Consider the following 13,440-nt stretch of genomic DNA (forward strand, 5'->3'; position numbering starts at 1 on the left):
TTTTGCGTTTAAATTTCTCAGAAGTACTTATTAGTTTTCTCAGGATTCGAAAAAAATAATTACATTTAAAATACCTTTTTCCCTTTTCTTTATTACTAAACATCCGACTAATACTGACAGTAATACTTCCTCCATGGCTACGGATTTAATGCGATCGATAGTTGTTGTCAACAACGTTTAGGATGAATAAATGAATACTAGTTTTGTTTCTACTAAAAAACTAGGTGTTTATAAAGTGTAAACAATACTCCCCTCTTCAACTTGTTGTGGTCAATTACATCTCGATAAATCACAGCTACATATCGCAGCGTCTAAAAACGTTTAAAAGTAACCCCAAAAAGTCAGTCCAGTTTATTAAATTCTGGTGATCTGGGTAGTCACGCTACTGGTCCATTGAAAAATGAAAATATCTCGAAAACTAATAAATTTAGACATAGGGAATGTTGCATAGGTACAAATTAAAGTACCTACGGTAATGGTGCTTTTTAATAGTGATATAAAATAATGTACATACTTGAGTTTTAACTCACCCTTTATTAGATATAAAGTAAATTAGCAATATCAATCATTTTTTAAAATTTTGACAATAAATAAAAAAATCTGGCATCAATAAACCATTGCCGTTGTGCTTATTTTTATTTATACAGTGAGTTGAACTTGTCAGTGGCGGCTCTTGGCTTTAGGGACAGGGTCGGCAAGGTTTTGTCTCCAAAGGCTTCAATTTCATAGGAGATCTTTGGTTTTTGTTTTTTTTATTTTTGTTTTGTTTTTTTGTTTGTTTTTTTCCTATAAATTTAGAAACTATACCTGTTTATAAATTAACTCTAGTCTATGTTGTTTCGAAGTAGCAAAATGGGTTATAATGTATTTATTATTGTTTTGGAGGGATTTTAAAAGTTTTTTCTATCGACATTTGAGACAAGTTTGACATTCTCTCCTGTTTTATGGTGTTTCCACAATACGTTTTGACTCTTTTGAGACAAGAGAAATCCCGTTCATTTGAGACAGAATTTGCCCACATTTGAGCACAATAATTTATTAATTTCGGGAACAGTTTGTTGTACCTAATGAATTGCAGTATATAAAATTATACATAGTCTGTAACTTATCCCACCTTCCGAAAATATTCGGATCAGAATATAAAACTGTTAATTCATTTTCTTATTTTATTTGATTAAATTTTGGATAATTTTTAATGAACTTGTCTAATAGATATTTTGAAAATTCTTTGGCTTAACTTTTAAATTTTGAATAGTCAAAGAGGTCAATGACTTATAACAGTGAGTAAATAATAGTTTTGCCTGGTGCAATTGTTTTAACTTTTGTCCGGAGACCATACAATTCACTGGACATCAAGACAGCCCCGTCATAAATTTGCCTTACCAATTTATTTTTGATATCAAAAAATTTAATCTATCCTTTAAATTAAAACACCAAAAATATATTCTGTCTTATGGCTTCTACTCACGTCTGAAAACCTAACAACCTCTCATAAATTTAGACGTAACGCGTATCGAGGAACAATTATTGATACTTGTGAATGACATGTTACCTCTATCAGTAGTTTCGTCTACTTCTACCAAAAAGGATCAAAATGTAACTACTAATTGATTCTTTCATTCTGTGCTGTTTTAGGTACATACGCCGGTATATTCTTCGAGTCAGAAAATAAATTAGAAAATGCCAGATCGTATTTGTTAAACAATTTTATTTGTTCTCTATAATTAACTTGATTTAACGAATGCTTCGATACATCCTGTCCCCTAAATGGTAATTCCTAACAACTTAAAAGAAATACAATATCAATAATAATATTAATAATTAAACGACGTAAAACTACTTACCTATTTCATAATTATCCCGGGCGCGCCAGCAAGGCAATACGTGGCTACGTACGTGCCTTTCTGCCGTTTGCAGATCACCGCTCGGCCTCGGCAGAGGTACCCGCTGCCGTACTTGCCATTCAAATAAGTACGGAGAATGTATAATTGGTTGCCTATCGGCTAATATTCCATAGCTTCTTATTATATAGCAAATCCTCGATCTGGGGACGGCATGCCGTGCCGGGCTTTATAATAAGAATTCACACAATCGCAATCGGGTACGGGTGCATGGCTATAGGATCATTAATTTGAAAAATCTCTTACGCACAGCGCACAGGGATCACTTAACTAACGTATCGGGATCGAAGTCTTTTAAAAACAATGAATAAAATTTAGTCTGTATTATCTCACAGATACATTTTTTATTTCACAGAAACGAATATCATCAACTCCGATTAAATTAAATATTTAAAAAATCTATAATGTGTCCATAAATGTGTGGGTCGGCACTGCCGACCCTGCCGACCCTGACGAGCCGCCACTGGAACTTGTTACGATTTTCATATAAAATTGGTTATAACTTTGTAAATACCCTGTATAACATACCAACCTTTATATTTTTGTTATGAAGTAAGTAACAGGATCTATTTGTTTAGGATGAAAACCAGTTATAATTTATTGAAGGGTCTAAAATGTACACAATGCTCCCCTCTTCAACTTGTTGTGGTCAATCACATCGCGATAAATCACAGCAACTTATCGCAGCCTCTAAACAGCGTTTCAATCATCAACAAATCACAACAACTTGTCATCACAACTAGTTGCTGTGACTTATCGCTGTGTTTAAACGACGCTTTAAGTAAGCATTTACCACGTATAAGATACATAAAAAAGTAAGTGCGAATATGAAATGACTGCTATATTATAGTGTATGTGTTGTCTACAGCTAGTGCTGTTCCCCTTCAGTCAGCCAGGACTTTCATTTATTACGATATTCCCAATCTCCGTCTTCCAATCCTTTCTTGAACATGGCTTCATCGATTTCATTTTTGATGTTCTTGATCTTCCTCTCCTTGTTGTTCCTCTTGGTCTCTATTCTGAAAATTTGTTTATCCACGTATTTTCTGCTCTGCGTACATAGACGTACCATTTTATTATTCTCTCTTCTATATACTGCAGGGCATCTTTTTCCACTTTCATTATTCTCCTTGTCTCTCCATTTGATATTCTGTCTCTTCTGGTTAGACCGCAGCATCTTCTCCAGTATTCCATTTCGGTCGCCAGAATTCTCTTGTGTAGGTACTATTATTTGATAGGTTGTATATTTGTAGAATAAGCCACAATTTTGGGTCTAGGACGTTTCATCGCCGCCAGTTCATCGCCGCCGTTTCGATGCCGCCAGTTCATCGCCGGCCGATTCATCGCCGGCCGTTTCGATGCCGCCGGTTCATCGCCAGTCAGTTAATCGCTAACTGATATATTTCCGAATTTTCGACCAATTTTCGACAGTTACATTTATTATTTATTTTTAGTATTAATTAGGAATTCTAGGAAATGCGAGATATGACCATTCCCATTGCCATACTTAATCTTTTAATAGACTTTTAAACTTTTATAATATAAAATATAATTTAACACTACAAATTTAGTACCGTTTAGTATCAGTAGGGGAATAGGGGAAGTAGAAATAGAACAGTAAATTAATATAATAATATTTTTTATCTATTAATTTGTCATAAGTTTTGAACTGAATTTAACGTCGTGTCTTGTCATCTCCCATAATACAAGATCAACTAACTAACTGGCGATGAAACGGCCGGCGATGAAACGGCCGGCGATGAAATGGACTGGCGATGAAACGTCCGATTCCGCACAATTTTACCAAAATAGTTATTTTCCTAACAAGTGCAGAAAGTCATTCTTTTCCGCACGCGACTGCAGTTTGCTGAACGACGCGAAGCGGGAGTTCGGCAAGCAGTCGAGTGCGGAAAAGAGACTTTCTGCAAGAGTTAGGAACAATATTTTTTCTAAGAGTCTTTAAAAAATTACCAAATTTTAATCAATTAATTTAATTAATATGAAAATACATACACAAATTAATTCTTTGACAAGGTTGTCAAAACCAAACTTTCAATATAATTAGTTAGCATGACGACGATCTTGGTTTCCATGACGATGATTCAAAACGACTGTTATTGTCTACCGATTTGACTTTCGAATATTATGTCAAAATAATTTTATTTCATCGAATTGTCGCGTTAATTTCATTAAAACAGGAACACAATAAGATATATTTGAAATAAATCAGTAAATAATATCTAAATATTAGTTTATTGCATGTATTATAATTACTTTAAGGCCATATTAACATATCTAAATTAACACGCTTGCGGAAAAGTAAAAACCGCGTGCGGAAAAGTAACACGCGTGCGGAAAAGTAACACGCGTGCGGAAAAGTGAAACTTTCTAAACTAAAATGCGTGCGCGAAAGTAGACATTTTTGCACGCTCGTAGAAAAAAATGATTTTATTAACGTTTCGAAGCCCAAATCGGATTTCGTTGTCAAAATTTCTCGATTTGGGCTTCGAAACGTTAATAAAATAATTTTTTTTTGGTAAAATTGTGGCTTATTCCCATTAAAAAGAGTTGATTATAAAAAATGCCACAAGTAAATAGCTTCAGAATTTAATGTCGTTTCCACTGATTTTGTTGGGACCGAAATATTTGAGCTTGTGCACCACTTATAAAATAGAGCTTGATGTTCTAACTAAGGAATAGACCATTCCAATGATGTAATATTTTTGACAAGTATAGTTGATTTTTTAACCAAGAGGAGTAAACTAAAAAGACAGATTCACACCCAAGAAAGTTACTAGAAGAGTCACCACATTCATCTTCTTTTTTCGTTGATCGTATCAGCTTTCGATGATAATCCATACTTATTATATTATACTAACACATCGCTAAAGAGTTCTAAAAACAACTGTTTTTATATAAAAGTAGACTAAAAATCAAAGGAATAATACAGAAAACACAAAAAATCGCCGATATACTTAATTAATTTATAAAATGACAGAAGTGCCAAAATTTCATAAATGTAATTAGTGTCAAAATTTATTAACAGTGGAGTAAACTTGGCTGCCGTTGGACCAATTAGAAACAAGCATTACGGCGCGGTAAATTTGAATCACTCCTCTTGGTTAAAAAACAAACCATAGTTATTAATTAAATATGAAATATAAAATTGAACAATAAACATATAAAAATATAAAATTTAACTATAAACAACTGTCACTGTCAGTCGCAAAAGTGAGGTTGCACCACTTACGTGACGCATGAGGATGAAAATTATGTTACCGTTTTCGGCCTGAGTTTCGCTTTTGTGTGGTTAGTTATTAGAGAGTTTTTGTGCAGCCAAATACGTATACCCATGATACTACACTCACCGGCAGAGAAAACGGGCACCCCAAAAAATGGGTCATTTTTAATGTCTTGTGTTTCCTAAACCTGATGTCCGATTTATGTAATTTTTTAAATATGTTATAGCCTTATTCTTTATCAATATCGCTGTAATAATATTGTTGCTAGACAGGTACATTGTCATTGTATACAGGGTGTACGAATCAAACTGTGTTTTTTTCTCAAATTTTGGAACACCCTGTGGAATGTTCTAGCTTTTATAAAATACTGAAATTATAACCAAACTATAGCCTCAGGTTTTCTTAACATTCTGTTTTTTGATTCATTCGCTTATGTTGGATAATAAAAAAGTTAAGCACTTTAACAACTACCCCTGTTTTTCGTTAATACAGGGTGTTTTTAAATAAGTACGGAAAACTTTAAGGGGTAATTCTGCATGATAAAATAATGACAGTTTGCTTTATAAACGTATGCCAGCAAATGCTTCGTTTCCGAGATAGGGGGTGTTGAAATTGTTCTTACAAACTGACGATTTATTTATTTCTCTAAAACGGTTTGTGATATGCAAATGAAATTTGGTAGATTTTAAGAGGTATTTATTGCGCATTTTTTGGCATACAACTAAGAATTTTATATTCACCATTGGCGTGCATACGGGTATAAATCTTTTAGATATATCCCGTACGCACGCCAATGGTGAATATAAAATTCTTAGTTGTATGCCAAAAAATGCGCAATAACTACCTCTTAAAATCTACCAAATTTCATTTGCATATCACAAACCGTTTTAGAGCAATAAATAAATCGTCAGTTTGTAAGAACAATTTCAACACCCCCTATCTCAGAAACGAAGTATTTGCGGGCATAAGTTTATAAAGCAAACTGTCATTATTTTATCATGCAGAATTACCCCTTAAAGCTTGCCGTACTTATTGAAAAACACCCTGTATTGACGAAAAACAGGGGTAGTTGTTAAAGTGCCTAACTTTTTTATTATCCAACATAAGCGAATGAATAAAAAAAAAGAATGTTAAGAAAATCTGTGGCTATAGTTGGGTTTTAATTTTGGTATTTTATAAAAGCTAGAACATTCCACAGGGTGTTCCAAAGTTTGAGAAAAAAACACAGTTTGATTCGTACACCCTGTATACAATGACAATGACCCTGTCTAGCAACAATATTATTACAGCGATATTGATAAAGAATAAGGCTATAACATATTAAAAAAATTACTTAAATCGGACATCAGGTTTAGGAAATACAAGGCATTAAAAATGACCCATTTTTTGGGGTGCCCGTTTTCTCTGCCGGTGAGTGTATAAATAACAAGATAATATATTGCGCATATCGAAGAGAAGGGAGTCGTGACGTAACTGGAGACCCAAGTTCATAATGGATCGTAGTGTTCGAATGATTTCCGATTAGTTTGAATTGCTCGCGGTTGTATAGTATGTACAACTGGTTGTTGTATAGTATGTGGGACTGTATGGTCGCCCCCGTTAGGTAAATTATTCCGATTCGATTTTTTTTTACACAAACTTATTAAAAAAGAGTTCCTTATAACAAATCCACAGGGTGCCGGGAGGTGCCGCGGTCAGAAAATTGTTTAAACAAATTCAAAAAATTAATTTTTTCAATTCATTCAATTTCCTAGATTTTTTGGGTCATTATAAGCAAAAAAGGTCTCTAGTGATTTTTCTCTAAAATTTATTTTTGTCGAGTTATACGCGATTTAATATTTGAAAAACGCAAAAATCGCCATTTTCAAGGCTTAATAACTCGGTTAAAATTTATTATTATGAAATTTAGAAAGTGACCAAATCAAAGTTTAAAGTCCACCCTACAAGATCCTGAAGAAATTTTTGTCATTATTTTATTACTACGCTGTTATTTTTAATTATTAACAATGAGCGCTAACTGCATATAGCCGACCGTCAATAGTGAGTGCGAAAGAGATGCACAATTCCGGCTGTGAGTGCAAGTGCACTCACATTGACGGCCGCCTCACTTAGCGCTCATGTTTAACAATTAAAAATAACAGTCCAGTAATAAAATAATGACAAAATTTCTTCAGGATCCTGTAGGGGGGCTTCCAACATTGATTCAGTCACTTTTTGACTTTCATAATAATAATTTTTAACCGAGTTATTAAGCCTTGAAAATTGTCATTTTCTCGTTTTTCAAATTTTAAATCGAGTATAACTCAACAACAGTCAATTTTAGAGAAAAATTACAAGAGACCTTTTTGGCTCATAATGACCCAAAGAATCTAAAAAATTAAACGAAGTGAAAAAATTGAATTTTTGAATTTGTTTAAAAAAATTGGTTAAACAATTTTCCGACCGCGGCACCTCCCGGCACTCTGTGTATTTGTTATGTTATAAGGAACTCTTTTTGAGTGAGTTTGTGCAACAAAATCGAATCGGAATATGTTACTTAACGGGGGCGACGATACAGCCTGGACGATAAGCTAACAACAAAAATCCAAATTCCGGTCTCCAGTTACGTCATGCGATGCGCGAACTCGGACGTATTTGCGCTACGGGAAGATTCTATCTTGTTATTTATAGTATCATGCGTATACCTAACGTATCTTTTTTTACATATAGGCATGCGCATTAATAGTTAAACTCCCGTATCTCGATATGTATAAGGTTTGTTCCATCTCGATACAAAACCGTTCTTGAATCGTTATGCGCATGCGCAATAACAAATATTACGCGCAGTAACACATTTTTCGTTACTGCGCATACTTGCAACCGTTCAAGAGCGGTTTTGTATCGAGTTGGAACAAACCTATTACCTAAGGTAACGGACTGATACGTTCATTAAAACGCATCCCTATCGAGGCGAAAGTTACCGAATGCACAAGGGGATCTTGCCCGATTACCAAATCAACATTTCATTAGCGGACCGTCGTAAACATTTAAGGTTATACCTATTGGTTTATTCTATTTGAGTAAAATTATTCTTTGTTTGTTATTGGAATTTGGAACTTCATAATAGATTTAAAATTTGCTTGTTTTTTAAGTTGTCTATTAATAAAGCAAAACAAACAAATCTTGTATTTAAGAAATACAGTGATCAGCACAATAACTAGATAAAAAAATGAGCTATAGACAATGCGAAATCGGCGGGTCCGTTGGAAAAAATATTCCCATGGGATTTTTTGCATAATCACATTCGTGGGATACCCCAGAATAAGGTTCAAGAAGTTGCCCACGCGAAAAGTGGTCAAAATTTTTTTAACATTTTTTTTAATCAAATTGCATAAATTAATATTTTTTACCCGAACAATTTTTTGACCGATATACTTTGACTTGAACTTTCAAATGCGGTAAGCAGAATTGCTATTTTATTTTTTAATCAAAGGTTATTCGGGTACAAAAATTGCAATTTTTCGATTTTTTGAAAGTTCCACCGCGTTTATCTCGAAAACTATGCATCCTACGAAAAAATTTGTAGGAACACTTTTTGGTTAGAATGGCCCAAAAAATACAAAAACATATTTTGTTTTGCGAGAAATCGCTGTTATGTAATTCCTCAACTTCTTTGTTTATAACAATCTTATCGACATCCGGATCAACTGTTACCCAAAAAAATCGTGTTCTACGGATCAAAATACATAAAAAAAACTTGGGTAAGTCCATCTGAATACAGGAGGCCGTTGTACCCCCCCTGGCGACAAGACTAACTTAATTAATGTTAATACCTACAACTAAACTATTTCGAGAAAGTGAAGAAAAACCCTTAAAATTTATATTTTCTTCAGAGAACTTTGAAATATCCGCTTTTTAATTTGACATTTATTTGACACACGAACTTATTGTTTGTATAATAAATTTTATCAAAAATGGTAAATAAATATTACATTACCGTCAAATATGTCATATTTGAATCATATGTTTAACGTCAAATTGTGTTCGCCAAAAATTTCAGGAGACTACGCTAGGTTTCACGTCAGTTATGCACGGAGCGAATAGCAAACATCCAGGACTGAAAAAATATAATAGGAATTTTCCAAGTTATTAAGTTAGGTTGCAAAAGAGGTTTAAAATGGGATGGGTGTATTGAAGGTGATTTGGAATGAAGCTGACAATGGGTGGAATGCATAAAACGTAGTACCTGCTAATGCTTCAAGTATGTACTACATTTTTGAATCCGCATCGGAAGGGCTTGCTAATGCTAGAATAGTATTAATAAATTAAATATGATATTAAAAAAATAAAATAATAAATATAAAAAACCAGACGAAAAACAAAAGGAGAAAAAGGAATTAGATTAAACAAAACTATATCGTTCAAATTCTGCTTGAAAAGTAAACATACAGAATATCTTAGGTATGCATAGTAAGAATCTACTGAAAATTACTAATAAAGGAATACTACTCTGCATATTTATTTATGTTGAAAACGGTACTGTGTTAAATATTTATACTCTGGGCTAATTAGCAAAATTCATGGAAAAGTTATTTACCAGCAATTTTATTGCTGGAATCGAATTATAAGATCCTATATATTAATAATATAGGTATGCAAAGTCCGCAGATAGTGTGCTACTTTTTTGAAGTTATACTTCTTTACCGGCGATAGAGGGTGATTTTTTACATGGTAAAACCTATCAGCCCGGCGCATGCGCATTATAATTTTGTTCTGATTGGATGTTCAAATGACATGTCAAAAATTATCCGATATGGCAGCTGTGGTTTGGAGGTAAAGGTAAAGGTAAACAAATGTATAATATATTAGTTTTATTGTTGTGAGGACAGAAACAAAAAAGTTTATAATATTGTAGTGACTTTTAAATAGTTTTTAAAAGCAACAGGCACGTAATAATTGTTAATGTATCATGGGTATAAGCCTACCTATTTGATCTGCCAAAATACATAGTATGTAATACTTTTATTTATATAATTTGATTACCATCAAAATTTCTAATATCAATATTCACCTAATATATTGTTTTTTTACTCTATGTTTTGTTGTATTTTTTCAATTTAGACCAGGCCGGATCTGTAAAAATATTAGTACATTTGGACGTTGAGAGGTGACTCAAATTTTTTTGCAGAAATTGCTTGAAAATAAATCAAATAATAATATTTGAGTTATCCTCACTCTCAAAAAGGTCCGGAACATTGTTTAAATAATCAAAATGTCAAAAATTGAAGGAAAAATTCGATTTTTTTCTTCGTTTTTTGATTATAACTTTAAAAGTATTCATTTCCGAGAAAAGTTGTACTAACATAAAAGTTGCATAATTAAATTTCCTACAACATAGAATTGGTTAAAAATTCAAAAAATAGTCACCCTAGTTGCAAAATAGCAATAATTGCGAAAAAACCATACAAAAACAAGTATTCGCATTTTACGTTTTTCAACCATTTATTCTACACTTAGGACCTTCATGTTTCACCCAGAAAAACTTCATGATACAGTAAAATAATACTGTAAATTTCATTAAGATCGGTTCAATAAATTTTGCAAAACAAATTTTGCAATCCAGTTTTCGCAAAAAAAAATGTTTTTTTTCAAAATGTTACAGGACTGAAAATAAAGCAGATAGCAAGTTGAAATTTTTTTTTCTTATAGAAGTGTACTGTACCTTGTATTTGCAATTTTCAAAATTAAAATCGATTAATTACCACGGCGTCAGAAAATTTTTGAAATAAACAATAATTTTTGGTGCTACGCGCAGGACAGCGGTGTACGATTCACACAAGTTGATTTCCACCAAAATTTCTTCCAATCATTATCTAATATATTATTATCTTACTCTATATTTTGATGTATTTTAATATTTTAATTCCACAAAAATCAAACTAATTTTATTATTATTTGTGAAATATTGTTTAAACAATTGCATATGTTTAAAAATAATAAACTTTTATTATTTAAGTTAAAATAGATGAACAAATAAAGTTTTTGCTAATAAAAGTGTTATTTTAAAAGATAGAGTATGTGTTTTTATTTTGCAATAAACAAATTTATTTATTTATATCGAAATGTAATAAAAATTAAAATGTATCAATCATTGTCAAAGGTCATTGGAATGCCCAAATCAGAGCAAACTATCCGCTGTCCTGCGCGTAGCACCAATAATTAATGTTTATTTAAAAAAATTCCTGACGCCGTGGTGTTAATCGATTTTAATTTTGCAAAATTGCAAATGAAAGGTACAGTACACTTCTACACGCAAAAAAAATTTCTACTTGCTATCTGCTTTATTTTCAGTCCTGTAACATTTTGAAAAAATGAATTTTTTTTACGAAAGCTGGATTGCAAAATTTATTTTGCAAAATCTGTTGAACCGATCTTAATGAAATTTAAAGTATTGTTTTAATGTATCATAAAGTTTTTCAGGGTGAAATATAAAGGTCCTAAGTTTAGCATAAATGGTCGAAAAACGTAAAATGCGAATACTTGTTTTTGTATGGTTTTTTCACAATTATTGCTATTTTGTAACAAGGGTGACTATTTTTTAAATTTTTAACCGATTCTATATTGTAGGAAATTTAATTACACAACTTTTATGTTAGTACAACTTTTCTCGGAAATGAATACTTTTAAAGTTATAATCAAAAAACCAAGAAAAAAATCGAATTTCTCCTTAATTTTTTGACATTTTGATTATTTAAACAATGTTCCGGACCTTTTTGAGAGGGAGGATAATTCAAATATTATTATTTGATTTATTTTCAAGCAATTTCTGCAAAAAAATTTGAGTCACCTCTCAACGTCCAAATGTACTAATATTTTTACAGATGCGCCTTGGTCTAGTAGTAAAATCTTGAAAAATGTAGTACATACTTGAAGCATTAGCAGGTACTACGTTTTATGCATTCCACCCATTATTGGTAAAAAATAAAATTACTTGATTAGCGAATAACCTGGGGTTTGATATCAGAATTGTTTAGTGTATAATAGATGAGATAAAAATATAAGAATATAAAACATTTTGTCGTAATTTGAGTAATTTTGTTTCCAGAATACGGCATGTAATTTTATTACACCTTGTTTACGCATATGGTTGCAAAACATTTTTGATTAAAGTAGCAGTTGCACAATGTAGATAAACGTTTATCTGTATGTGTGCGTGGGGAGGTATCGCGAAAGCTTTTGGGAAATCTTGGGAGGGGGGCTTCATGGATGTCATGAAAGTAGCAGCATTTTTGTGGAAAAAGAACAAAAAAAGAAACTCATATTTTTTATATTTTTATATCTTACTGTAGGATCTATCGTAATCAGATCTTTGATACTTCAAACTATGCAAAGATCATCCGTTCGAGAAATATTCTAAGAACAGCTTATCTTAGGATTAATATAATATAAATAGGGCAAGCTCTCTATTGTTACTGTTATGATAAAATAGATAAAAGTTATTGGTATAAATTGCTAAGCAAATAATTTGATTACTATTGTCTACTGAGATTCTTTATTACAAAGCCAAAAATGAAGCTAACAGGTGCATGTTTTTTAATCGTGGCTTTATGCGCTATCAATGGTAAGTAACTAACATAGTTATTTATATTAGGTTATAATACTTCATCATCATCAATGGGAATTCCATCCATAATCGGATGAAAGCCTCCCTTAGGTGTATCCATTCATTTCTGTTTATTGTTTTTTGCATACATTCGTGACCAACAGTGTCATCCGTGCATCTAGTTTGAGGCCTGCCTCTACTCGTCTTATTTGTTATTGGTCTCCATTCAACAATTTGATTCACACAAAAGATGTTTTCAATTCTTTCTGTGTGTCCTGCTCAGTTCCATTTTAGCATGACCATATCTTCGATTAAATCTGTTATTTCGATCGTCTTTTATTTCTTCATTATATTTGTGATCACTGAGCTTTGATAAGTTTGATTTGAATACTGTTTGTAATATTCCAAGTGCTGCCCATGCTTACAAACATCTTACGTTTAAATCAGTCTTTAGGTTAAGCTTTGATAGTTCGATTTTTTGTCCTACATATATATATTTATCCGACTCAACTTTTTTTTTATATTGATGTTGCCCAGAGTTATATCCTCAGTTACATCTAGAGCTTCGTTTGTTAGATATTTAGTTTTTGCTATAGATTTATTTTTAATCCTATTTCTTTTGATTTTATATTTAAGTCTAGTACCATCCATGCAATTTCCTGCCATTATTCTGTGTCTTTTGCTATATCGCAATATCATCGGCAAATCTCAGATG

General features: G+C 32.2%; 1 protein-coding gene across 50 annotated transcripts in view; it reads left to right on the forward strand.

Annotated features, from left to right (window-relative positions):
• Positions 1 to 13,440, forward strand: part of LOC114336647 (mucin-4) — a 46,102-nt gene that overhangs the window by 11,005 nt on the left and 21,657 nt on the right. For 15 of the 50 annotated variants that reach the window (XM_050658015.1, XM_050658022.1, XM_050658038.1 and 12 more), the window contains exon 1: positions 12,583 to 12,743. The exons of the other annotated variants lie outside the window; for them this stretch is intronic. In XM_050658015.1, the coding sequence (XP_050513972.1) occupies positions 12,692 to 12,743 (52 nt within the window). In that variant the 5' untranslated portion in view covers positions 12,583 to 12,691. Of the gene's footprint in view, positions 1 to 12,582; positions 12,744 to 13,440 lie in introns of those variants that run through there. 50 annotated transcript variants of the gene reach the window in all.

This window comes from Diabrotica virgifera, chromosome 8, assembly GCF_917563875.1.
Source record: "Diabrotica virgifera virgifera chromosome 8, PGI_DIABVI_V3a".
NCBI lineage: Eukaryota > Metazoa > Arthropoda > Insecta > Coleoptera > Chrysomelidae > Diabrotica > Diabrotica virgifera.